At 47.8% G+C, this 27,661-nt stretch overlaps 1 protein-coding gene across 1 annotated transcript; it reads right to left on the bottom strand.

The window, feature by feature from the left end:
• Positions 1-592: 592 nt before the first annotated feature.
• On the bottom strand, positions 593-27,299 carry LOC103064028 (SEC14-like protein 2). Its single transcript, XM_088143870.1, has 12 exons — positions 27,243-27,299; positions 19,322-19,397; positions 11,724-11,767; positions 10,801-10,860; positions 10,399-10,587; positions 10,062-10,157; positions 8,843-8,903; positions 8,640-8,723; positions 7,654-7,760; positions 6,923-7,062; positions 4,877-5,046; positions 593-4,085 (listed from the first exon to the last, which is right to left on the bottom strand). Exons 1-12 carry the CDS (start codon positions 27,294-27,296, stop codon positions 3,949-3,951), a joined length of 1,218 nt encoding a protein of 405 aa, XP_087999996.1. The 5' UTR covers positions 27,297-27,299; the 3' UTR covers positions 593-3,948.
• Positions 27,300-27,661: the final 362 nt, after the last annotated feature.

Raw genomic sequence — 27,661 nt, forward strand, 5'->3', positions numbered from 1 at the left:
GCTGGCATTAATGAACCCATTTCACTGGTTCCGCCACTCTCAGGTTTTGCCTGGCCTCCTCTTGACAGATACTTTTCTTTTTAATCCTGGGTGTCAAAGCCAGCCAATTTAAACAACCATTTTCTAGAGCACCTGTCTGGTTCCCTGCTCGGAAAAAGAGTTATGCAGAAGAAGCATTTTCACGCTTTCTGCTTGTAATTCAAACTTCTGCCGCATATAATAGCCCTGCGCTAGTTTTCCGATATCGGGGAAAAAAGGAACAGGACGCTAACCGGGCCTGCAGAGTAAAATAAGAGCAAAGACTTTACTACGTGGACAGAGGTAGTTTTCATGGCAAAACAGTGAATTTTTTCTTTTTAATATTTGTTATTTTCTTTAAATAGGAAATCCACAATTAGACTTGACCTGGGCTCACAGGATGCATTAAGCCACGGCATTTGATCATGGCTTCACATGTTACGTGAATTGCACCCCTGGGGCTTGTAAATCAGGGTTTACGGTTTTGTATGCTATGTGAACCCAACCAATTGCAATTTCTTCCACAAGTGTAGCTTAGCATGACATGGAAAATCATTTTAGTCTGGGGCGTCTGTCTGATTTGATGCTTTTAGCTGTTTTTATGTTTTTTTCCTAGTTTTGTACGCCGCCCAGAGTCCGCAGGAGTTGGGGGGCTAATAAATTTAAATAAATACAGTACAGTAAATAAAGAGTTCTGATTTCTATCTGCCTGCCCCTTTTGTGGCTATCTACACCAGCAACCGACCAAGCATCTTCTTTTTTTTTCATTTCGGGACGGCAGGAATTGGAGCGATTGCTAGATGGAGCAAGGAATATGGTTTTCGGTCCCTCTTTGCTGTCACCCAGTGGTGTGCTGGACATTTGCAGCCCTCTTTGTAGCTTCCTCGTTGCGGCCGCTTGCAACGAAGACGCGGTGGGAGGAACGCCGGGCTAGGCTAGAGAAGCAGGAAGGACTCTTCCCGCAGCGTTTCAGGCCGACCCACCTGGTTAAACAGCAAAAGCTTCCGAACTGCAGCTCGCTTCGTCAGACGCAGAGGAGCTAACGGGGGAAAACTCCTCCAGCACGAGGGAGCGAGAGATTGCTGAGCCCACAAGCCGCAAAAGGTTTCGGGCAACCTCGGAAGGTCCCGACAAACCCTCCCAGGGGGTTTTAGCCCATCAGGACTGTTCACTGGTAACCTGAACAGGCAACCTGCACATGCGTATAACGGCCTTCTCTTCTTCCCCCCACTCCTCAGTAAATCCCCTTTCGGTCCAGCCACTCCGGGCATCGGATGAAGCGAGCTGCAGGTCATGAAACCTTGTGCCTTTTAATGCAATTGGTTGGCCGGAAGAGGGGCTACCAGATGGAGGCAGGCAGGCAGGAAGGGGAGAGATGGATGGACTGACAGGCGGACAGATGGAAGGAGAGAGAAGGAAGGAGACGGAAGGGAGATGGACGGAAGGAAGGAAGGAAGGAGGCAGGCAGGCAGGACTGGTTAACAGTGGAGATCTGAAAAAGGAAGGAAGGAGGGAGAAGAAAGGAGAGAGGTGGGTGGGTGGAAGGAAGGAAGGAAGGAAGGAGAGAAGAGAGAGATGGATGGACGGAAGGGACTGGTTAAGAGCGGAGGTCTGAAAAAAAGAAGGGATAGCCGTTAGAAAGACCTATGGAAAGCATGGCGAAGGGGGTTCTGTGGGTCCCAAGTACGGAGGTTGGTGTGAACGTTCAAAATTCCATCCTAGAACAAGCGACTCGTATGTAAAATGTGAGAAAACTCTGCCAAAAATTTAAGACAGCAGTTCCAAAATTCTCTATAGTGCAGGACAAACTCAGACCTATTTGCTCACCATTTATTAGCTCCCTTGATTTTTTTTTCTTAATTACATTCTCTTTCCCTGTACGGTAGTCATTTTGGAGAGAAATATCGAATATGGCTTGTATTTCTCCTCAAGACCACGTATACTGTATATAGTACACTTATACAATTATATTCAGCTCTTTTTAAAATTGTTCTTAGGTTTCATTTTCGTTTTCTTTTCATTTTTGCTCTGTGGGGATGGTTATACAGAATAGCTTAGCGGGGGGGAGGGCATTCTGCAAAAAACAATCCTGGAGAAGCCTGTGCAAAAACACCACTGTTCTCCAGCTGTGGCTGCAGTTTAGTCCTTTTATTCCGATCGTTTAAGACATGCCCATCTCTCTTCTGGGTCTTCTGGAGCTGGCTGTACCCACCATAGCACACAGATTATTTAAAACCACCTCTCAGGATAAACCACTTTTCAAGCCGGTTTAAAAATCTCGACTGGGATAAAATAGAATTGAGGCCTGGGTTTGCTTGCTTTTCCTCTTCCTTCCTGTGCAGTTTTCCTTTTGTGCTGCGTCTTGAGAATTGCAACAGTATTATTTTTATGTGGTTGGGAATTCACTTGGGCAGAAGGGCTAGATAAAACAGCTTGATATAAAACAGCTTGAATTAAAGGAATCATGAATCCCTGTGCAAAATTTTCTAATGAACTCTGCCAAATGTAGCCAGGCAGTCTCAACAGGAAGATTAATTACAAATACTCATTGTCAGCATCAACTTAAAAAGTGAAAGATGTACCATCCTAATATTATTAGACCCGAGGAATGTTTTATTTTTTGCTTACCATTTTGTAAATTCATTATCTAATTTTTACAGTTTGTAAATCCCTCTGTTGCTTTTTTCTTCTTTCTTCCTTCTGGTCTCTTAACGTTCTTTCAAAAATAAAATTAAAAAAATTATTTGTGAGGGCTGCAGAGGAAACCAAAGGGCATAGCGGCTTTTGGGTGGCCCCTCCCCACCTGGAAGAAAAGCAAATGCGTGTCCTTTGGGTGAGGGCACCGGCTGGCCCCGGTGCCCACTTCTGGCCAAGCGCTCAAAATATCCAGCAGAGAAGTTCCAAAGACGGGAGCAGGTAAGGGAGATGAATCCCCTCTTAACTGTTCCGTGACCTCCCCAAGTCCGGAGTGTGGGGTGGAAAATGTCCCGTTGTGCAAAGGACAGAATGACCCACAGCAAAGATACGTCTGTCAATCTCGGGTAGGATTTTGTACAAAGAGTCCTGTTGGGGCCGGTGGCTGCCAGTCCTGTCAAAGTCCCAGAAGCAGCAAAGGAACTAAGGCAGGCAGGAATTGAGGTGACCGTTTAAGGCAGTCGGTGAGCAGCACAGCATGGTGGGGGACCCCCAGGCCCCTCATTTCCTGGCGCAGTTTCTGCTTGCACATTGCAAGGGTGGTTTGAGAGACGGTGGTCTTTGGCATCGCCAGAACAGGAGGATCAACGTGCAGCGCTGTTGGCTGCCTTCAAGCTGAGCAAGGACAGATTTTGCTTCTACTTCCCAACCAGAAGCTTGCCCAGTTTAACCCCGGGGAAGGGGATTAAAATGGATCTAGGACGGGTCTTTCAGTGACTTTTGAAGCAGAGCCTCCCGATACAGGCACAGTATACCTCTGCCAAGGACAGAGAACCCTACTGTCTTTGGACCTGGGAGGCCCCCGGTGGAAGCCAACGCTCGGTCTCAATGGCCTCCCCTTTGTGAGGACCGGGGGGCTGTCCTCAATCCCACGATTACCCCCAGGGTCCAAAGCACCCACCCGCAAAGAGGCAAGGCAGCCCCATCCTCTCCCGTAGCCCTAAACTAGAGAGTAGGCAGCCGATTCCCGCACAAGCTTGACTACGATGCCCCTCCTGCGTCCCGCACCGACGGGCGGTGGGGAGGCACGGGTGCCCTTTCGTAAGCCCACAGGGCCGGAAGGAACCGATTCGCGACCCGCCACCTTGAGGCAAGCGTCTTTGGAACCTCCTGCACCCCACTGACTGCCAAAGCATGAATTCGCCCCCAGAGAGGACCTCTGAGGATGGTGCCCACCCCTGCCACTCCCGGGGGGCGGGGAGGGCAGCGGAGAGGCCCCTGGGGACGCCGTCTTCATCAGGCGTGGTTAATCTGGAGCTCCTCCAACTCCTGGATCTTCTGCTCTGATTTCTTATCCGGGAGCAAGACCTCCACCGTGTAGCTGATCTTCTTGGCGTGGAGGTAGCTGTAGGTATTGTCAAAGCGAAGGACGTCTGCGCGGGCAGAAGAGAGAGACCGTTGTCACCCAGGACCACCGGCCCTGCTCAGCAGCTGGAGACCGTGCCCTTTCCCAGGGACCCCACTCAGCAATTCCCGGCGTTGCCCAACCCCTGAACCGTCGACTAGCCCGGGTTCCCCAAACTGGCCCATATCGATCCCCAGGGGCCGAGGGGACGATCCTAGGGGTCCAGAAACGACCCGCCTACTGGAGAAGGATGTGGGTAAGCGTGATGAGTGTGTGTGAGAAAGAGCAAGTGCACATCGTAAGCAGAAAAGTGTTGCCGTTACTCTAAATTCACTGGCTCTCCGTGTATTCCAAAGAACCGCTTCTGCCTCAGTGCTCGGTTGGACGTGATCCGTGCGTGTCCCTAATTATTACTTTACTTATAATAATTATTTATAATCATTCTTTCCCAGCTGTTGACCAGGGCTGCGTGTCTCGCCTGCTCTCTGGGAAACCGTGAAAAAACTGAAAAGCTCCGTTCAGCAATTCCCGGCGTTGCCCAAACCCCGAACCATCGGCTAGCCCGGCTCCCCCAAAGTGGCGAAAGCGCTTTGGACAGCAAGGGGGGCTTACGGGATCCGCCCGGCCCAACAGGCTGGGAGGGTGCGAGTGAGTGGCCATAAGCCGGACCTGGGGGCGCCTGTGACAGCAGCCATACAATCTTTTAAATGAATAGACAAAGATAAGACACCCCGATAGAAATACAAGGAAGAACATTAAATATGAAATCCGCAGGAGCAGGAAAAGGGAAAGGGAAAGGAGCCGGCCGAGGCCACTCACAGATGCCGGCATCCGCGCAGGTGAGGCTGCCGTCTTCGGGGACCAGGTGGGCGTTGTAGCGCTGGTTGGGGTACACCTCGGTCATCTCCCCGGCGTGCTGGCGTGCCCCCACTTTGGTCTTCAGGTAGACGCCAAAGCCTATATCGGCCCCGTCCGACATGAACTGCCACCTTGAATTCAGGGCAGAAGACAAACCCACAAGCATTTTTCTAAAGCAGGGAAGAGCGTTCGGGCATTCAGATTCCTACTCCTAAAATGCAGGAACGATTGCAAACGGGTGTTTGTGAGAACGACCCCTCCATGTAGACCTAAGAGAGCAAAATGGGGGGAATGTCTGTCACTCCAGCTGGCTGGGTTTGTTCCACCGGGTAGGTAAGGCTAAAGTGGGGCTGAATTGCTTGTGCTGTGGGAACCAGCCGCTTTCTCATTTGGAGGGGGGGGGAACCATGCCTCCCCCTTCCACCACCAGATGGTTTATTTGGGGATTGCCTGTCCTGTGAACCCAGCCACTCTCGTTTGTTAAACAAGGTTTAGTGGGTTGTGCGAAGGCAGCTCCTGGAGAAACACACCAGAGCACTTGTGAGAATGGGATAAGGGTAGTGTGGAAATCGTCTGCCCTCTCTTGTGCCCGGGGCAGACAACTCTGGGTGGCATCGGGTCAGTTAAACTTAGCAAATGTGTTTGCAAAACTCACAATGCTTGATCACTGTGGGTAGCTTAGCGGATGGTAAAAATCCACCCCGTTTGGTTGCTTTGGGATTCAGGCCCCTGTTCTGAAGACACATTTATCCCGGGCATTGCTAAGCCAGGCGATCTGCTGGCAGCACACAGCCACCTTAGCCTGGTCCAAAGTCTCCGCCTGGGGACCCTGAGGCCGCGACCCGCCCTCTTGACGAAGCGCTTGGCGTCCCTTGACTGCGTTTTGGTGTTCCCAAACCAAGGCTGACGGGGTGGGGTTCGTCTAACCCACTGCAAGACCGGGATGGCTTATGGCCAAATTTAATAACTTCAGAGTTAAATAATAGGCTCGACTGACCCCTTTGCAGGACTCCCATCCCACTGAGCCAGTCACAGGGGATATGATGGGTGAACCGCCAAGTGCTTAAAGCCAGCAAGCTAAGCGTGTCGTTTCAAGCTAGTCACCAAGCGATCGCATTAACGACATTTCATTTTCTCTTCGCAGGCCCGAAAAGGAACCAAATTTAATAAATAAATACTCATGTATTCAATGCATTTGCCATCCGACTCCCAGGAACTCTGGGTGGTTTACAAATTGTTAAAAACAAGGAAACCACGCAAAACAAATTGGGTGGTTTACAAATTGTTAAAAATGTTTAAAAACAAGGAAACGATGGAAAGCAAAAAAGAGCAGAGACTTCAAACTCAGACGCGAACCATGGGAAAGGTCTAGGCGAAATTTGGCTTTGCTTCTCACCTGCCCACTTCTTTGTCCCATGCTACCTGTCCTGGCTTGCCACTTAAGGGGAAAGCTTGAAATGCAAAACGTGAGGTGCCCCTGAAGCCAGGGTCAGAACGCTGGTACAGGTAGTCCTTGCTTAACAACTCTTCATTTAACGATGGTCCAGAGTTATGACAGCCTTGGGAAAAATGCTTTATGACCCCTGCGGTCACGCGATCGCAATTTGCGACCTTTTTTACAATGGTCATTAAGCGAGTCACATGGTCATTAAGCAAATCACTTGGCCGTTAAGCAAATTCCAGCAAAACACGTCCATTAGGGAAGCTGAATTCGCTTAACAACCCTTGTAAGAAGGATGTAAAATCAGCTCCGATTCGCTTAACGACCAAATCTCTTAGCGACCTAAATTCCGGTCCCTATTGTGGTCGGATAGCGAGGAATACCTGTAGAAGAATCACGGGGTCAGAACCTGGTCAGCCCTGGGGCTCCCTGGGTGCTGCTGAACTGACACTTCTGAGCCAGCCTACCTCGCAGGTGTGGAAGGTGTGGAAGCTCGGGTGGAAGACCACCAGCTCTACACCCTCCTTCCTCTTCTCCCCACGCTGCTGAGGTCCACCCTGACCTACCTCAAGACGCAGCCGGGAAAGAGGATTTCGTATTCCAGCTGCTGGGTAGAGCCCCAGTTCACGATGACCGAATGCTCATACTGTTGCTTCAGCTGATCCCGCACGTAGTACTTTTTGGGGATATCACCACCATGGTTTATCTATAAAACGGAGATCATGAACAGCCAGAAGCAAGCCTAGAAGCAACCAGCCAGGAATTCTGGGAGTTGAAGTCCATACACCTGAAAGTTGCCAAGTCTGAAAAACACTGGCCCATCTCTTCGTTCTCCTGATGTCCCTCACGTGTCACTTTCCAGAAGGGTTTGTTCAACCATGGTTTCACGAACGAACCTCAACTGGCTGGATTTACACAACTCGTTCAGCCCCAAACCACAGGGTTTCTGAGCCACGACAGCCAGGTCTGCCGGGCTAAGACTGCACACAACCCCTTCGGTGGCCTTGTGTGTGGCGTATTTCTGTGTGGATACTGTAGCTGGCAAAACCATGTTTATGGCTTTGTGTGTTGCTTGAATCCCGCCACTGGCACTTACTCAACAAACCCTGGTTTAGCATGAGTAAATCCAAGGATTGCCTATTTCTCCAGCTGCTTCTATGCCTCTCCAGCTGGTTTTGGTGCTTTCTTGCTCTTTCATTCATTCTGTAAATGGTGATTTTGGCAGCCACACTTTCTAACTGCTGGGGGCTAATTTTGCCAAAATTTCTGGTCTTAAGCGCCTGACAAATATCCATACCTTGGTCTCACATTTGGGGTTTCCATCAGGGTCCGTGAGGGTCCCCCCATATAACACGGGGATCTCTGCAGGGTCAATATATTTGTGTAAGTCTTCTTTCCAATTTGCTAGGGAGAAGTAAGAAGGACACTGTTTTCAATAGATACTCGTTCGTGGCTGTTGTGTGCTCCAAACCCCCTTCCTGGAATTGCACTGGAGCGTTGCACAGCCCGGTTGTCTACCGGCCCTAATAAATTAATAATAATTTCTTTAAAACCTCCACGAGTCTGTGGGCTAGAAGCCTAGGTGTTTTTCAACAAAATAAAATTGAAATATATTGCACATAAAAGAGCTGTAAATGAAAAAGGCACACCTCAAACATTAAAGTAAATGAATTAAAATAAATACAAAATAAAAGAACATGTGGAGCCTGTTAGATCTCTGATGATTTGCAGTAATGGAAGGAATGTGGACTCTCGGTTATTTACATGCAGAAACAAACTCAGTAACCAGGTTAAAGCATGTGTGTGTGAACGCAGCCATCAGGTCAACCCTGCATAGAACAGATCATTTCTTCGATTTGCATCCAATTTCAGAAGTATGGCAAAAACTCAGAGAAAACTCCAACATGGATGGGACTGAACCAGAAGGTCAGGACCCAACTCTGTGTTAAATATAATTTAGCATGTTTAATTAAACCGCATGCCTCAATGAAACTTTGAACATTTACAAAATCATAATGAAGAACCAAAGCACACCTAAAAAAATTCAGAAGTTTGGGAATACACAAAGGGACCTTTGAATCAGCTGATCAGGAGGAAATGTGGATCTATCAAAAGGGACGTCTGGCATCACATTGAAGGAGTTTTGCATCTCCAGTCCAAAAAGGAGAATTTTGGCAATAGCTGCGTGTTTAATTGGTTTTGCCTTCCCTTTTGTTCTGGGCTTCGCTTGACCAACCCTTTTTTTCCTGCTAGAAATCAAAGATTCACAACAAAGCCGCCTACCTCCCAAGACAATTAACTTCTTGCGAGTATCTTCACTCAGAAGGTGCTTCACCAGGTTGTAAGCTACAGGGAACAGTTTCGGTGCTGTATTGTGGGCAGGAAAAACAAACCAGCATTAATCAAGGGGTAAGGGGATGTCTTTCCCCCCCAAAAAATAAAAAATAAAAAAATACATGCCCCCACAGAGAGGGATTGAGACTCACCTTTAATAACAAATAAATGTTTAAGGCACTCAGGATAGTTCGCTTCGAACATGGCAAGAAGCTGGAAGGGTGCAGAAAGAATCGAACCATAGAAAATTGCAAAAGTTTATAGCCGTGTTTCTCAACCGTTACCACTTTAAGATAGGTGGACTTCAACTCCCAGAATTCCCCAGTGAGCCATACTGGCTGGGGAATTCTGGGAGTTGAAGTCCACCTATCTTAAAATAGCAAAGGTTGAGAAACTCTGCTTTATAGCATGACAGATCATGTTTCAATCCCAACCTCCCTTAACAGCAATTGAGACATTCAGTGTATAAAGATGGGTTGCAGACCCGAGCTTGAGCTCCACCACTGCGCTAGTAACAGCCGCGTTAAGTCAGGCAAATCTCTCGAGCTCAGGCTGCGCACTCTTTCAGCTACACTGACCGAAGACTTTCTCAGCCATCACTGAGACCCGAGGGTTGGAGTCCCAACCTTTTCCACGTAACGCAGGAACCAGGCCCCTGAACAAGAGGGTTTTCCAGAGCAGAACCGAAATACATATTCCAAAAGATGATGGCCCTCCCAGGATGAGGAAACGGGCAGAACGCAAAGAAAGCAGGGACATTGATGGGGCTTTGGGTTTAAAACACACCCTTTCTTTTACAGATGTAGAAAGCTAGCATGTCAGGACGAAAGCCTTTAACTCCGCCTTCCTGTCATGCTAGATTTCTATATACGTGCTGTACGGGGACACGCTCCCGGGGCCCTTTCCTACACTGCTGAGTGTACCAAACCCTCGGCACGATTGACCATCCAGTTCTTGCACGGATGATCAGATGCAGTTTGTAGGAAGAAAGCCATGGTAATCCATGGTTGCCAAAAATCAGGAGTCTAAGTAGCCTTTTTCCATGAAAAACGCTGATGCCTTTTAATAACATTTGTTAACTGGAAAAGGGGCTAACAGACTCCTTAGGTTTGTCTTATGTGATGTTTATAGAGGGTACTTTTTCCCCACTTCCTCATTGGCCCAAATCTGGGCCAGTGTTTCTCAACCTTGGCAACTTTAAGACGGGTGGACTTCAACTCCCAGAATTGCCCAGCCAGCATGGCTAGCTGGGGAATTCTGGGAGTTGAAGTCCACACCTCTTACACTTGCCAAGGTCAAAAACACGACTCTAGGTCAAACAAGGGGGAAAATTCTCAGTGCACGACCCGCAAGCCTCTTTGCCCATCTCACCTCTCTGTAGACGTCAATGGCTGGCTTCCAGAGATGCCTCAAACCCAGCCCTTCAAAATCATAAATCATCACAGCAGTTTCAACTCTTTTCCCCAGCTTGAGAAAAGGGGAGTAGGGGGAAGAGAGAGAGATGGGGAGAAAAAATAAAGCAATGATTTAAATAGGAACATCAGCAGCCCCTTTTGTATCACCCACGCTTTGCCTTTTGATCAGGGGCTCTAGAATTATTTTTTATTTTATTTTACAATGAACACGTTCCACAGCCTGAAAAAAAGTCAAAACTTCTGGATCATGCCATCTGGCCCAGTCTGCTGACTCTGCAGACAGCCTGACTTACTTTTTCAGACTGTCCCTCACATATTTCCCGCAACTTCTCGCACTCCTTGAATTTATGCTTGAGCAGATCCTGCTTCGAAGCAGAGAAGAGGATCCCTTTGGCATCGAGGGCCCCAACGATCTCATACTGAACAGGGCAGCCTTCTCGATCAAACCCACATGTTCCTCCAGCCACGTACTTCAGGATAACCTACGAGAAGCACACAGTCAGGTCAGACGGGCCAGCCTCCAAGCAGCGGACAGGGCCAACTTAATGCCCAATTAAAGATACCTGACCCCGTAAACGTGATGGCACCATTCCTTTCGCAACATTTTTGAAGCAACCAAGACTGGGCACCATTGAAGGAGAGAGACAGGTGAGAGTGGGAGGAACCGCCATCACCTGAGATCACCTGAGACTCACCTCTGGGGCCTTCCATTCTTTAATGTGTTCGGCATCCATATGCTTGCGGTACTCAACGTGCTGTTCACCGAGAAACAAGAGAGAACAAACCACAAAGCGGTGAGAGAGGGAAATCCTATGTCGGCCCCACCACGTAGACCAGACCAGGAATTCAACTTCGCAGGAAGGCTAAAACTACTGTGATGGAGATGGGCTACAATAGCAGAATCTCGCAAGTCTGATTGTGCTGGTCCTCCTTCCCCCTCTTATACTACCGTGAATTAGGGAGGTGATTCTCTGAGCCACTTCCAAAAGTTCTCTGGATCTTCTGGCCTTAAAAGTGCTTCATCCCCTTTTGCCTAGGAAACGGTTCCTGCCTATCTCCATCAAGGTCATCTTCCTTCCTCTCTACCCCCAGTAGAACGTTTTTTCCCAATCTTCTGCCATGTTTATTCACTTTATTGATTAGATTTATATCCTGCCTTTCATGCAGGACCTCAGGTGGCCCTCTTCTGCCAAGGGAGGATAGGCTGAGAGGGAGGGACGGCTCAGAGGCCCCCAGGGACCCTCCACGGTGATGGTAGGTTAGAACCTGCATCTCCCACTCCTTGTCTGGCACCCGAACTGACACCTCCATTGGTTTCTCGTGAGCGCTAAACAAAAGGAAAGTCACGTTCAATTGATTGGGCTCAGTTTGCACAAAGGTTTAGGCAAGTCACTTAAAGAGCAATTCTACTCCAGTTGCCAACCTGCTCAGCTTGCTTAGGATCGACCTCGGCTAGTTCACTGACAGCTTAGCATGCAGGATGAAGCAGCCTGTTTGGGTTAGTTCATGGTTCAATGTGTTGTGTGGACCAAAAAACAGATCCAGGCGAATGGGAGGGTGCAAACCCAGCCTTGTCCTGTGTTTATAAAAAATAATGGGAGAGAAAGCTGCCTCTTACCTTCCTGAGCATAGCTTCCGATTTCTGCAGGTCAAAACACCGGGCTGGAACAAGATCATGCCGGTTAGGAATGAAATTTCACACTACCCTCCCACAGGCACCAATGGTGGGAATGCTCTGTCGCTGCACCCGCATCTTTCAGAAGGGTTGGTTCTTCCGCTAACCAAGCAAGACAGCTAGATTTGGGTCCATGCTTAAGAGAGCAATCAATTGCCACTTTCACTCGCAGAAGGCGGTTGACCTTCTCCTTGGCTCGCTTTAATGCTCTTGGCAGCACCGGAAGGCAAATGTAGGAAAATCCCAGTTGCTGAACCAGGGTAGCATCGTGAACCACAGAAGAAACTACCACCCACGTCTTGTTGTGTTGCCAATTCTGGAGAGACCCTCGTTTGCAGTTGATCTCCCTCTCCTCAGAATTCCCAGAGCAATTTGACTTATTTTACTGGCATTACCTATTAGACCACAATGACAATTCTGTGTCCCTAAGCCATGGCTAAGATTTGTTACATCCTGGGTCAACCCTGCCCTGCTCTCATTGCCACCGTTAATGCTAATGCAATGTTTTACTGTGGTCTTTTTTCCTTCTTCGGTCTGTTCATTCCTTCCTTCACCGAGTTGACCTTGGTGGCCCTTAGGAAGGAAATGGGTCTCCGTAGTTGTGGCTGAAATCCTGGAGGAATTCAGGGAAGGAAGCCATACAGATGTGTCCACCAAGAACGGAGCTGGACCTGAAGGAAACCTGACCTTTCATATTACGCTTCTCTTGCCTTTGTTAATTCAGCATCTTGCACAACGGCATAACCTTGATTCAGAAAGCACACTCTCTTGGCTCATGTGCCAACTGAAACTAACCAACCCTAGATTGCAGCCCAGAGTCACGTCCAAAGGCCACTGTTCTCAAAGGCACTTTTGGGGGCAGGGTGCCACTCGGTTAGCTCCGTTGGCCTTGGCTCTCTGCTGGCACAGATTTGCCCGGACTCGTTGCCTTGTGCAATTTACAGCTCTTATCCAGTCCATCACCTGAGCCTTGGAAAACAAACGTGAACTCGCTTGACTTCTCACCCTGAATGGGTTGCCTGCAAGGAAATGGGACGAGCCCGGTTTTGTCTAACACGAGCCTCTTCCAACCCAATTCCTTCACCTCCTCTTTCTTGGTCCCCATTAGCCAGCCAAGGACGGGCCGTTCCAAAGGTGCAGCCTGAAAAGTTTCCACGCTTTTTCAGAACTCAAGAAAAGGATTTATTTTTCATACTTCCAGCCTGCCGCAATCCAAACGCTCTCAGCAGCAGGATAGAAATGTGAAAAATAGACAAGAATGAGAACTATTCTTGGGTGGTCGGAATAGATACCACCATAACCTCAAGGAGAAATCTTACTATATTCTCATGTACTGCTGATGGTTGCTCTCTTATGGCCCATTTACCTGGAAGAGAAGATGGCTTCGTTGCCACCATCCCCTTACTCTTTCCACCCACACCCTTTCCAAAAAGACCTGGGGAAGAGACGGATGGAGCTGCAACATCTCTTGTGCTTTTTCATAACCAAGCTAAAGCGTTCTTCAAGTCAGTTCAACACCTTGTGGCTTTCTAGACACGTCCATGGTAGGAGAAGAGCGGTGTCATTCCACGGGGTCCAAACATCAGGAGAAGTCTGGTAGCCCCTTTTCCACCCGGCCAATTTTATTGAAAGGCATAAGTGTTTTCCCCAAAAAAGTGCTGCTGGACTCCTTCCGACCTTTGGATACCGTGGACTGCCGTGCCTTTCCTCGTACAATTAAAAGAAACTGCACCGGACCGTCTGTGTGAGAGCTGGATGGACCAACCGTGCTGAGGTTCTGGACTACTCAGCAATGTAGAAAAGGGACCTGTGAACCTGTCTGCCTTTTAATAAAATGGGTGGGGTGGAAAAGGGGCTACCAGGAGCCACCTGATTTGGCGACACATCCAGGTAAATGTCTCTACAAAAGTACAGAAATGACTTGCCGGGGCGTTCTTCTGAGATGAGTCTTTGACTTCTCTGTTTCTCCAACCTTCCATCCAAGTGCAAACCAGACCCTCACCTGCTGTGTTCCCTCAAAACCTTTTTATAACAGGTTATAGATTCTTGCTGGGATAAGAGTTACCGCTGACCTTTTTATAACAGGTTATAAATTCTTGCTGGGATAGGAGTTAACACATTTTCTCTCCCGCTTCATCCCAGCATCCTCCTCTAGATTGCAAACCACCGACAGTAACCTCCACCCAGCTTTAGCATGATCTGGACGTTCTCAAGCCTGGTCTTCTCCCACTCACCCACCCTCCTGGCCTGCAACCTTCTATGAGCGGCTGAAGACCCCTCCGCAGAAGCTTTATTCTCTGCAATACCCAGACAGGGGGTCTAGAGGCAGACCTAGCTGACAGACACTTTGAAGAATCTGAAGGACTCACATCGCAGTCAACGTGGGTGCCAGCAGTTGGCAATTCTGTGGGTGCCAAGAAAATATGGGTGGTGGAGGAAACCTTTCTATAGCTCACCCACACACACTGGTGAGTTCACACCTAGAATGATAGACCTTTCTCCCTGGAGAAAATCTGCAGTGGTGGGGCTTGTATAGTTAAGTTCTTGTGCAGTTGGTCTGGCTTATTATGGTCCCTGAACTCAGCCAAACAATGGTTTATGGCCTAGCAGGATGTGTGAATTCCAATCACTGGCTAGCTGATGGCTGGCTGGGGAATTCTGGGAGTTCGAGTTCACCCATCTGGAAGCTGCCAAGGTGGAGAAACTCTGGGCTAGCTTCTCCACTTCCAGTGTTAGTGAGGTCATGGAAACGTCAACCTGCTGTCTGGCGTTACATATCACACAAAAGCCTGGTTTGCTTAACTTAGTTTACAGAGTAAGCCATAATTGACTGGGTTCACAGATAACACTGTGCTCCCTAATCTGGTACCCTCCAGGTATTTTGGATGGGAATTTGGTTGATTAGCAATTACAGGGGCTGGAATCCAATATACTTACAAGGGGGGTGTCGGGGAAAGCTGTGCTCAAATACAACTTTAAATAGGAAACAAAGATAGCTCTATAGGAACTAACACACATATACACACCCACACTCCTCTTCTTCTGGATTCTCCTTTTCCTGTGTGTTGTTTTTATTGCAAAACAGACAATTTAAAAGAGTGCTCTATTACATCAGAGGTATTTAGAAAGGCCGTGCCATTTCTAAAAATGTGAAATATTTCATTTTTTATTTTTTTTCCCTGTTTTCAAAAAGGGTGACCGTGTGATACGTGGAAGTAACAGACCTTGCACACTGATCTCTTTGTGCTAAAGGGTTGAACAAGAAAAGATGCGTAGAAAACAGGCCCTGGGCTTTGACCACAGCCGTGGCAACCTCTTTCACAAACGTGTTTTCTCACGGGGGGCCAGAACACTCCGTATCCAGAGCCCAGGCTCGGAATTTTGCACCACGTTGCGGTTATAAGTGACCTGTTGAATTAACCAAAATCTATCGATGCTGGCACAAAAGTCCCAGATGAAGCCCCACAGTGTTTTTTGCACTTTAACTTTTATTCTTGTATAATCTTGCTCTTGAGCCACGCCAGTTGGTCCTTTTGTAATTTTATGATCATCTTTCTCTGCAAACCTCCAGTTATCCTCCTAAAGAGAGAATTATATGGGATTTCCTATATGGGGCATATACTATTCTGGCAGCTGTTATCATATATAAAGCTAACTCTATATACTCTGTAGAATGTATGTGTTTATTTGATTTTTATCAGTGACTGTCTTGTTTGTTGTTGTTGTTGTTCCGTCGTTAAGCCATGTCCAACTCTTCGTGACCCCATGAACCATATTGCGCCAGGCCTTCCTGTCCTTCACTGCCTCCCTGAGTTTGCTCAGTTTCATGCTCATTGCTTCAGTGATGCTATCTAACCATCTCATCCTCTGCCGTCCTCTTCTCCTTTTGCCTTCAATCTTTCCCAGCATCAGGGTCTTCTCCAAAGAGATCTCTCTTCGCATTAGGTGGCCAAAATATCTGAGCTTGAGCTTCATTATCGATCCTTCCAATGAGCAATCAGGGTTGATTTCCTTTAAGACTGACTGGTTTGACCTCCTAGCAGTCCAGGGGACTCTTAAGAGTCTTCTCCAGCACCACAGTTCAAAGGCATCAATTCTTCGGCGCTCGGCCTTTTTTATGGTCCAGCTCTCACAGCCATACATTACTACTGGAAAAACCATAGCTTTGACTATGCGGATCTTTGTCGGCAAGGTGACGTCTCTGCTTTTTAATATGCTGTCTAGGCTTGCCATAGCTTTCCTCCCAAGGAGCAAGCGTCTTTTAATTTCATGGCTGCAGTCTCCGTCTGCGGTGATCTTGGAGCCCAAATAAATGAAGTCTGTTACTGCTTCCATTTCTACCCCTTCTATTTGCCAGGAATTGATGGGTCCAGATGCCATGATCTTAGTTTTTTTAATGTTGAGTTTCAAGCCAGCTTTTGCACTCTCCTCTTTCACCCTCATCAAGAGGCTCTTTAGTTCTTCTTCACTTTCTGCCATGAGGGTGGTATCGTCCGCATATCTGAGGTTGTTGATGATTCTCCCTGCAATCTTAATTCCGGCTTGTGATTCTTCCAGCCTGGCATTTCTCATGATGTACTCTGCATATAGGTTAAATAAGCAGGGTGACAGTATACAGCCTTGTCGTACACCTTTCCCTATTTTGAACCAATCGGTTGTTCCATGACCGGTTCTAACTGTTGCTTCTTGGCCCGCATACAGATTTCTCAGGAGACAGGTAAGGTGGCCTGGTACCCCCATCTCTTTAAGAATTTGCCACAGTTTGTTGTGATCCACACAATCAAAGGCTTTTGCATAGTCAATGAAGCAGAAGTAGATATTTTTCTGGAACTCTCGTGCTTTCTCCATGATCCAGCGAATGTTGGCGATTTGATCTCTAGTTCCTCTGCCTCTTCGAAACCCAGCTTGTACATCCGGTAGTTCTCGGTTCACGTACTGCTGAAGCCTAGCTCGTAGGATTTTGAGCATAACCTTGCTAGCATGTGAAATGAGTGCAATTGTGCGATAGTTTGAGCATTCTTTGGCATTGCCCTTCTTTGGAATTGGAACGTAAACTGAACTTTTCCAATCCCGTGGCCACTGTTGCGTTTTCCAAACTTGCTGGCATATTGAGTGCAGCACTTTAACACCATCGTCTTTTAGTATTTTAAATAACTCAGCTGGAATACTGTCATCTCCACTAGCTTTGTTGTTAGCAATGCTTCCTAAGGCCCACTTGACTTCACTCTCTAGGATGTCTGGCTCAAGGTCAGTGATCACACCAGCATGGACATCAGGGACATTAAGATCTTTCTTGTATAGTTCTTCTGTGTATTCTTGCCACCTCTTCTTAATCTCTTCTGCTTCTGTTAGGTCCCTGCCTTTTTTGTCCTTTATCATGCCCATCTTTGCACTAAACGTTCCTTTCATATCTCCAATTTTCTTGTAGAGATCTCTAGTCTTCCCCATTCTATTGTTTTCCTCGATTTCTTTGCATTGTTCATTTAAGAAGGCCTTCTTATCTCTCCTTGCTATTCTCTGGAAATCTGCATTCAATTGCCTATATCTTTCCCTTTCACCCTTGCTTTTCGCATTCCTTCTTTCCACAGCTATTTGTAAAGCCTCATCAGACAGCCATTTTGCTTTCTTGCATTTCTTTTTCTTTGGGATGGTTTTAGTTGCTGCCTCCTGTACAATGTTACGGACCTCCGTCCATAGTTCTTCAGGCACTCTGTCTACCAAATCTAATCCTCTAAATCTATTCATCACCTTCACTATGTACTCACAAGGAATATGATCTAAGTCATACCTGAGTGGTCTAGTGGTTTTCCCTACATTCTTCAATTTAAGCCTAAATTTTGCAGTGAGAAGCTCATGATCTGAGCCACAGTCAGCTCCTGGTCTTGTTTTTGCTGTCTGTATAGAGCTTCTCCATCTTTGGCTGCAAAGTATGTAATCAATCTGGTTTCGGTATTGACCATCTGGTGATGTCCATGTGTAGAGTCGTCTCTTGTGTTGTTGGAAAAGAGTGTTTGCTATGACCAGCTTGTTCTCTTGACAGAACTCTATTAGCCTTTGCCCTGCTTCATTTTGTACTCCAAGGCCAAACTTGCCTGTTATTCCGATTACTCCTTGACTTCCTACTTTAGCATTCCAATCCCCTATGATGAAAAGGACATCTTTTTTTGGTGCTAGTTCTAGAAGGTGTTGTAGGTCTTCATAGAAGCGGTCAACTTCAGCTTCTTCAGCATCAGTGGTTGGGGCATAGACTTGGATGACTGTGATGTTGAATGGTTTGCCTTGGATACGCACTGAGATCATTCTGTCGTTTTTGAGGTTGTACCCCATTACTGCCTTTCCCACTCTCTTATTCACTATGAGTGCAACTCCATTTCTTCTAGGGGTTTCTTGCCCACAGTAGTAGATATAATGGTCACCCGAATTAAATTCACCCATTCCCGTCCATTTCAGTTCGCTGATTCCCAAGATGTCGACGTTCAATCTTGTCATCTCATGTTTGACCACATCCAGCTTGCCTTGGTTCATAGATCTTACATTCCAGGTACCTATACAATATTGTTCTTTACAGCATCGGACCTTCTTTTCGCTTCCAGATACATCCACAGCTGAACGTCCTTTCGGCTTTAGCCCAGCCGCTTCACTCTTTCTGGAGCTACTTGGAATTGCCCTCTGCTCTTCCCCAGCAGCATATTGGACACCTTCCGACCTGAGGGGCTCATCTTCCGGCATCATATCTTTTAGCCTTTTAACATCGTCCATGGGGTTTTCTTGGCAAGGACACTGGAGTGGGTTGCCATTTCCTTCTCCAGTGGACCACATTTTGTCAGAACTCTCTGTCATGACCTGTCCGTCTTGGGTGGCCCTGCACGGTATAGCTCATGGCTTCACTGAGTTACGCAAGCCCCTTCGCCACAACAAGGCAGTGATCCATGAAGGGGTCTTGTTTAGAGGGGCAATTACAACAGCGATGAAAAATAACTCTACGACCAGTCCTTGCATTTACCACCTTTGCAGGTCTGTAAAGCAAAGGAAAGCTGAAGCAAGATCATAAGCACAGTCATGGTTTCACTTAGCGACCGCTTCACTTAACCACCAAGTTGTGGGTCCCAATGTGGTCACTAAAGGAGGACTACCTGTACATGTAACATAAACTCCGAACCCCTAACATTTAGTGATGTCTAACAGAAAAACAGTGGGCAGAAAAGAGAATTCCTCCTTTAAGATTTGTTTTCCTTCTGTGATAAATTGTCTTCCAGAATTGTTCAGCTTTGTAACATTGCCACCAAATACAGAACAATGCTCCAACCTCATTACTGCATTTCCAGCAAACATCTTGCACCGGTTTTCCCTAAGTGTTGAATCACTCCATTAGGCGGCCCTGCTTTGCCACTTAATGGGTCATCCTTGCAAAGGGAGCGTCGCTTGCCACCGCCAAATTTTCCAGGCATGACCAAACCCTGTGGCCTTGGACAGAAGCTAACCCCTGGCTACAGGAAATGCATCCAGGCTTACTACAAACACGTTACGGTTTTCCTTCTTACCTCGAAGCCACTTCAACAAATAGTAGTCATCCTGGACGGGGAGACTTGGTAAGACATCTTGGATATTCTCACGGAACTATAGAAAAGGAAAAAGAAAAATATGGAGGCGGTGATTACACTCCAGCTGGAATCTTTCGTTTCTTGTTCAAGCCACTTAATGCTTTCTTGGGAATGAGCCAAAATAAAAAACAGTGGCTGGATTTAGGTGCCGGACCAGGCCATCCTGATTTTTCTTTGATGGTATATAGTTCATTTATACCTCACAACGGAAGGAACATTAAATAAAGTCAAATCAAACTGCCAGCTGCTGGGAGGCTGGGAAGCAAAGGGCACCCTTGATTAGCGTTGGGGGGCACTTAACAATATCCTATTTACATAGGATAGAAAATCCCAGGGTTAGGGTCAGGGTTAGGGTTAAGGTTAGACTGGGAAGTTGAAAAAAACATCTTGGGAAGCCATAACTTCCATAATATCGTCTGCTTTTGTCCAGATAGTCATCAGGAGCTGAAATGATCTCAAAAACCTAAGCACGGTCTAAACAGGTTCTAGGGTGGGAGACCACCAGGCAATGCTCAGGGTTATAGTGGTATAGAAGAGGTAGACTTGAAGAAGAAATGCATGAACCAGTCAGTAAACATCAACAGAGCCTTGAAAAGGAACAGAGGGTGAGAAAGAAACCCCGGGTTGCCTTGTCTTGATCCTCCTTGCTGCAAGAGCAGGGAGAGAGAAACTCTGGCAGGCTTTCCAGATCGTGCTATTACACCGGATAACAATTAAGTAGAGTTCCAGTAATCCTTGCCCCGTCTGTTCTCTGACCTGACATCAGTGAAATAAAGAAAAAAAATCCCTAAAGAAGACAGAGCCAAGAAAATGACATGGACGTCTCCATGAACATTCCAGGAGTCCAGCTTGATTCCAGAGAACGTTTATTTTCTGGGGGTGAGAAGATAAATCTTATCTTAAATCTCTGTTTGATTCAGCTTACAACCATCAATCTGTGACGTATGTTGGACTGAGAATGGCCCCATGAAAGGTGTTTTATGAAAGCAACCCCTGAACTTTGCAAATCATGGCTCTTTGCTGCTGTGCGATCCCAGCCAATCATTCTTTATTCAAGGCAAACCCCTCAGTTGAACCAGATTACAGGGACTTAATTGGCCAGGAACACAGACAGGATTGTGCAGCTAGAACATGCTCAGATACTTTATCTCTGCAACCTAGCGAGTGATAGAAGCTGTTTCTGGAAAGGCCCCCTTTGCAAATGCAAACCTCAATTGCATTTCAATTTAAAATTTTTGCTCTCAGGACCCCTTCCCACTTTTAAAAATCGTGGAGGAGCCCAAAAGAGTTTTTGTTGGTTAGGGCTACATTTACCCATATTTACCATATTACCAAATTAAAACAGATGCATTCATAGAATGTTTATTTATTGAACCATGTCAAAATAACAATATTAAACCCATTAGATATTATCATAAAATATTTTTGTGAAAAAAACCTTATATTTGTAACAAATAAAGAATAACGAGAAGAGTGACGGTTTAAATTTTTGCAAATATCTTCAATATCTGGCGAATAATTTTGATTTCGCGGACCCTTGGGAGGGTTTTGGGACCCTCAAGGGCCCTCAGACTACACTAAGAAACATTGCTCTATTGGATGCTGCAGTGATCAAGGAAGACACACGTGTGTGAATCGACCCTTTGTGATGTCAAGCTGCATGTGTGAACGCAGCCCAGGGATTGCGGAGTTGGGAGTGAACCTGGCTGCCCAAATACACTTAATCCAATTTAGTCACACCTGACGGCTTCCAAGGAAAACATCATCTTTCTCTCCACATTAAATGAGGTTATTCTAGTTCATTTACTCCTGGTTTCACCTTATCATGCAAGATCTTTACAAGGTCATAATCTTTGAGATGAACACAACATTATTACACCTTGATTATTAACTCTTTCAATGCTATACACTTCTTCTAACATCACCTATTACGAAAACAGTTAATAAGCATTTTCTTTAAGAAAGGAGTGTCCGTGCTCCGGCAGGAACGGATCGGCTGCAAAAGAAAATTAGGTCAGCAGAAGCAGTCTGGGAGCGCCATCCCTCGAACCTTCGCTTTTTAAAAAAACATGCACTTTCCATTTTAAAACCTGGTTTTTTGCAAAGCAAAGCCCCCCCAGATATTTTTAGGGTGAGCTACCTCACAGGGCTGTTGTGGTGGAAAAAAAGTGGAGAAGGGATTTCTCCGCATATCACCTTGCGCTCTTGGCAGAATAGCAGAGATAAATCTAATAGGTGAATAAAGTCCCCTCCTATTTGGAAATATATTCACCTCCCCAGGAAAAAGGCAGAGACATTGAGGTGATACATGGCGCCCTGAAGAGGCTCTTATGAACTATTATGACTTCACACCCAAGTTGGGAAGAGGCATCATTGCACGCTCAAAAGGGGGCCAAGCAGATAAGCTAGATCAATGTTTCTCAACCTTGGCAACTTTAAGACGCGTGGACTTCAACTCCCAGAATCCCCCAGCCAGCAGTTGAGAAACACTGAGTTAGATCAGTGTTTCTCAGCCCTGGAAATTAAGATGTGCGGACTTCAACTCCCAGAAAGGTAGGTGGACTACCAACGCATACAGATGTACGTTTTCCATCTAGAAGCGACAGCCTTGAAATAACGGAAATAAAAGAATGCTTTTAAAAAAATAAATGCATTTATTTCAACGCGAAAAGATTTGTTTCTTTGAAAAAATAAAGCATACCGTTACTGGGAATCAGCAAGAAACTGTAGTTTGTTAATATATTGGTCCTGCTGTGAAAAAAGTGGTTTAGAATGATCAAGTGTGGAAAGTAAATTTTTAACTTCCCCGTGAAGGGAATGATAATACCTTTCTTGACTATCAGAGATTAGCAACATTTTGCAATGCAGTCTAGTCAGCCCTCCCAGACTTAACTTTTAAGCCCCAGGGTGCATACTTGCACAGATCTGTATGCGCCTTGATATTTAATTCCCCTCATTTAGTTTTGCATTTAAGGTGTGCCAAATACCGTTAAGTATTTTCAAATATTCCTCAGAGTCTATAAATGCCAAAGGTAGCGTCGGTGGTGGCTAGGAACCTCCATATTTTTTAAATAAAATTTCTCATCGCCATGGAGGATTGCAAAAATATATGCATAATTCTCAATAGACTCCAGGGATAAACCTCTGTTGTCCTCAAGGCCACTAAGAGAAAGTTATTACAGTGACAGGTTAAGAGAAGAGGGAATAAAATAATAAAAGAATTATTATTAATGTAAACATAATAAATACAATTTTTACAGGTCAAAAATCCTCTCCAAAACGTTCAGCTTCTCATGCTGTGTTTCCTCTAGCTGGATGCCCTCCTAAATTTTGGGGAACTCGGAGTCCCAGAATTGCTAGCACCTGCAGGGAATGATGGGAGCTGTAGCCCCCAAACATCTGGAAGACTGCCAGTTAGAGAAGCGCTAATGTAGAGGGTGGCCTCAGAACAAGTACCTGCCCAGATGTGCTCTGGAACTGAGGCTGGTCCTCCATATGTAAGGCGGGTTGGAATCGCTAAACTCCCAGGAAATTATCTGCCTCAACTCCACTGGGATCCACCTGGAGAAGCTTTGCATCGTATCTCCAGATCTCCATGTTGGAAGGGAGACTTAATGGTCTCCAGCTAAACAGAAAGGGCTGTCGTCAACCCAACTGGGAGCACTTACTAGCATGAACTTTCCTGAAGAAGCAGAGGCCTCCCTGGTCACTTCAGTAAAGTTCCCTTCAAGTCAGCTCTAAAGATTTCACAGATACTGAATCTCCCCACAGCTTTCTTGGCAGCACTTTAGATGCGCTTTGCAGTGCCTTCTCCCAGAATTGTTTTTTTCTTTTTACTTGTAGGTCTAGATTAAAAGTGCAGGTGTCTCCTGGTGGTCTCCCATCCAAGTATTTTCTGACTTTGCAGTTCAATGAAACTGCTGGAAGAGCTTCCTGAACTGACCACTAATCCAAAGCTTCAGCATGAGGAAAAAACCTGCTACTGCTTTTCCCAACCCGGTGCCCTCAAACATCAGCTGGCGATTCTGGGAATATGTTAGATTTCTATCCTTGACCTTCCTGCAGGAACTCAAAAGGAGACACACCGTATTCCTTCCTCTGACGTTGCTCCAACAGCCATCCCGAGAGGTAGGTTGGGCCGAGAGAGTGAGTGGCCCCAAGTCACCCAGTGGAGAAGAACGAGGAGATAACCTTGATGAAGGAACGGATGAACCATTAAGAGAGAATAAAAGACAGCTCAGTCCTAGGAAAGTGGAAAGTGCGAGAAAGAAACTCAAAATAAGCCCACCTGGATTCTGTTTGGTATAAGAGGGAGTAGAGAGGAACTCCGACAGCCTTTCAAGGTTCTCTTGTTATACCCTCCAACAATAAAGTAGCATTCCTGGAATTCTTGCAGTGTCTGTTTGTGACCTGGCCTACCTCGAAGGTACAGAAGGCAGCTTCGGTACCTAAGGGAAGACTGGGCCCTTCACCACTGTGCCACATGGGCTGAGTTGGAGGGACTGGCCCAGAGTCCCAGGGAGCATCGGTGGCCGAAGGGGACTAGAACCTGGATCTCCCCACTCCCAGTCCAGCACCTTCCCCACTACACCCACTGGTGCCAGACTGATTGAAAGTTGCCTTTAAATTTTGCACATGGCATCCACAGAAAGTGAGTCTGGGAATTCAGCCTACAGCCACTCCTCGTTTAGCGACTACCTCAGTTAGCGACCTTTCGCAAATATGACAGTAATAAAGGATTCATTTTCTGACCAATGGGTGCATTTAGGACTAATTTTTGTGGGCCTGGCCACAAAAGCCTTCAGTGTGAAACTGATTAAGATCTGGTCAGTTTCAAGCAGTAGGGGAGCTGAAAGGATCTAATCAACTAATTAAAGTCACAGAGATGAGCTTGTTAAACTTGTTAGTACTTTTTAGGGAAAGCAGTTCAGGAAGAGATAGTTTGTTTAAACAATCTCTCTACCCTGCAAGGGGCGAAAAAAGGGAAAAAACAGGTCAGGCAGAGGACACTGTAGTGAACTTTATCTGAATGAGACCGCAGCAACCAGCGATCTTTGCAGCATCTCTCCCTCTCTCTGTCAGGGGTTCACTTAGTGACCATTTCACTTAATGACCAAGTTGTTGAAATGGAATATGGTCACTAAATGAGGAGTCGGTGTATTTCCAAGCACCACAACCCATCTTGTAGGATAGTTCTGGCAAGTAAGTAAATCCACCCAATATCCTGGGTTGTACAGCAGTCTAGGCCAGGGGCCTTCAAATTTGGGCTTGGTCCCTGTTTTGCCAACCTCTGATAATGCACATCTCTTTCCTTAGAAACCCAGACGGGTTCTCTGTGGTTAAGGCGATAAACTGGAACCGGGGAGACCCAGGTTCAAGTCTACCTTCAGTCGAGAAGCGTTCTGGTAGCTTTGGGCCAGTCACTCTCAGCCCATCCTACCTCACTGGGTTGTTGTGGGAGAAGAACGGGAAGGCAGAGCGCTACATTCACTGCTTTGAGGTCCTGAACGAAAGGTGGGGTGTAAATCTAGTAATGAACATAAAGATTAAAGTGTCATTGCTAAAAGTAAGTGGTATATTTATTTAGATAGCCACAATTATAGTTTACAAACCAGAACAGCTGGATTCACACATCTCCAGGAATTTAAACAAAGCACATACGATTTAGCGTGATGTTGCCAGCCCTTTGAGGTAGACCAGACTAGGAAGCCTAAGTCGTGCAGACCAATGCTACTTTTATTATAAGGTTGAATCTTGCAAGTCTGAATGTGCTTCCTCCATCTGTCCCTCCCTTTATCTTCGTGAGAACCAGGGAGAGTCAAGCTTGAGACGCTTTCTCAAATTACATTTCTGCCCCAGGCTCAGATTTCTTTTATCTCACTGTTGTCTTGGTTGCAGCTCTTCCTCCTGTTCCACAGGGTTATTCCTTCTGCCCATTACAGATGTGCAAACTGAGTCAAGAGTGGGAGTGAAGGGTGAAAAGCACAACTTATTCCCAAGTCATCCTGGAACATCAACCTTTCCAGCCACCTGCTGGTTTTACTTGCCCATTCTGCAGCCTGACCGGCATCCAATGAATGGACTCTCCCGACATCCTTCCCCATCAGCCCTAACTGGCTCAGCAACATCTGGTGGGCCAGACCATGTTCGGAATAGGAATCCAGACGTCAGAGAGAAAGCCAGCTTGTAAGCTCTGTCCGTAGCAGCTAGTTCTCTACATACAAGGCATTTAATGGCAAGGAGCAGACCCCAGCAGCGTTTCAGCCTATGTATGTATTTTTTTATTTATTTATGCAATGTCCACAGCCACCCCTCTCAATCCGGGTGACTCTGGGCAGCGAACAATTTCAGTCATGAAAACCATTGAAACAATTATGAACCATCGAGAGATATGATGAACAGGCTGCTGGCGTCAGCCCTGCTAGGGGGGCAGACCAGGAATCAACTTCATAGGGAGGCTAAAACTCCTTTGGTGCAGATGGGCTATACTAACAGAATCTTGCAAGTCTGATCGTGCTAACCCCTTCTTATACTCCAGTGCAGTGTTTCTCAACCTTGGCAGCCTGAAGATGTGTGGACTTCAACTCCCAGAATTCCCCTGGCTGTCTCTCTGAGCCCCTTCCAAATGTTATCAGGTGGTTCTGGACTCAGAAATGCTTCATCCCCTTTAGAAACATCATCCTAAAATAAGGGAGCTCGTTTCAACACGTTAAGCAGATTCCCTTGGTGAGCAGACATAAATCTGCTTATCCATTTTTAAAATCCCCAAAGGGCCCTTTGAGAATCCTTGCGCTTCTGCATTTGCAACGGGAAGCAAAGATGCCCCCCAAGGAACTCCCAATTGGATACAGGAAGGAAAAGGATCGCCTTAGTTTACAGGGAAGGGAACGGGCTGAGATGCGCGCCGAAGACGCAGACGCGTCCGGGCTCAACCCTGCCTTGGGCACGGCTAACCGGACCCTGCGCAGAGGTGAGCATGGCGCTGCGCGGAGAGGGCACCCTTCTGCCGCCAGACGCTGTGCTCCCCCAACTGACTTCAAATAAAATAAAATAAAATAAAAGACCCTCTTGGAGGGATTTGGAGAGGGTCCCATCGCAGGTATGTCGCTGCCAAGAATCGCAAGAATCCGCGCCACGGAGCGCCTTTGACGCGGCTTCGTCTGCTCCCTCCGGAGGTGCAGAAAGGCGATGCGGCTTCCTCGCCCTGCCCCTCGGCAATCGCGCCTGGAGCCGAGGACCTTTCCCGGCCTTGCCGTCAGCTGCCCGCCGGGCGAACGACCCCCGTCCCTCCTGCCACTACAACCGCCATCACCCACAGCGGCTGAGCGCAACGGGGCTCACCACTCTCCCGAGAGGGACCCCGAGCTGCTCGGAGCGCTTCTCCGCTGCCCGCAGACCAGCCCGTGACCCCGCTTCACCCCTCCCGCGCTTCCGCCCAACGACCCCGCAAGGTAGGGCGCAAGACGGACAGCCACCGCGCCGAGGGCTCGGTCTCCCGAGAGGCGAGTGCAAACTTGCACGCGAAGGAGCCGGCTGGGGAACGCTGCCCGGAGGCGAGACGCGCAAGGCGGCGGCGGCGGCTCCTTGCGAGGCTGTCCCTTGGAAGCCCGCGGGGGGGGCGGAGGGGGGGCGGAGGGGGGCCCTGCTGCAGCCCCGCCGGGCCCGGGCCAGCCCCAGCCCCAGCGCTCCGCTCTCGCTCGCTCGCTCGCTCGAGCGCGGGCCGGCTGCGGGTGCGCGGCGCCGGGGTGCGCGTCCGGGCGGCGCGGGGAAGAGGTCCGTGCGCGGCCGCCGAGCGGGCAGGCGAGGACGGAGCGCAATCGGGGGGGGGCACCTCTCTGCCGGGGGCGGCCGCCCCGCTCACCTTGGCCAGCGCCGCCTCCTGCTTGGCGCTCAGGTCGCCCACGAAGCCGCTCATGACCGCGTCTGCGCCGCGCGCCGCGCCGGCGGCTTTCAGGGGCTGCGGGCTCGCGGGCCACGCCCCCGCCCCACCGCCCCACCCCCGGAGGGGGCGGCGCGCCGGCGGGGAGGGCCTCTACTAATCCCAGCAGTCCCGCCAGCGCGCCGGCCCGGCAGGAAGTCTGGGAGACGTAGTGCCACTAGCTGGCTCCCCCACGGAAGTGGGGCGGGCTTGCAGGTAGGGAGGAGCAGCAGGGCGGGCGGCTCGCTGGGCGTCGCCAGGAAGGTTGCAAGAAGCCGTCAGTGACTGAGCCTGGAGAGCCAGGGGCTGTCCCACCCTGTCGCCCCACCGCCAGCTGTCCTGCGCGGGCGGATGGGTGGATG

This window comes from Python bivittatus, unplaced genomic scaffold (assembly GCF_059951505.1).
Source record: "Python bivittatus isolate LINGU-HERP-01145 unplaced genomic scaffold, Pbiv_v1 ctg000390_np1212, whole genome shotgun sequence".
In the NCBI taxonomy this organism is placed as follows: Eukaryota; Metazoa; Chordata; class Lepidosauria; order Squamata; family Pythonidae; genus Python; species Python bivittatus.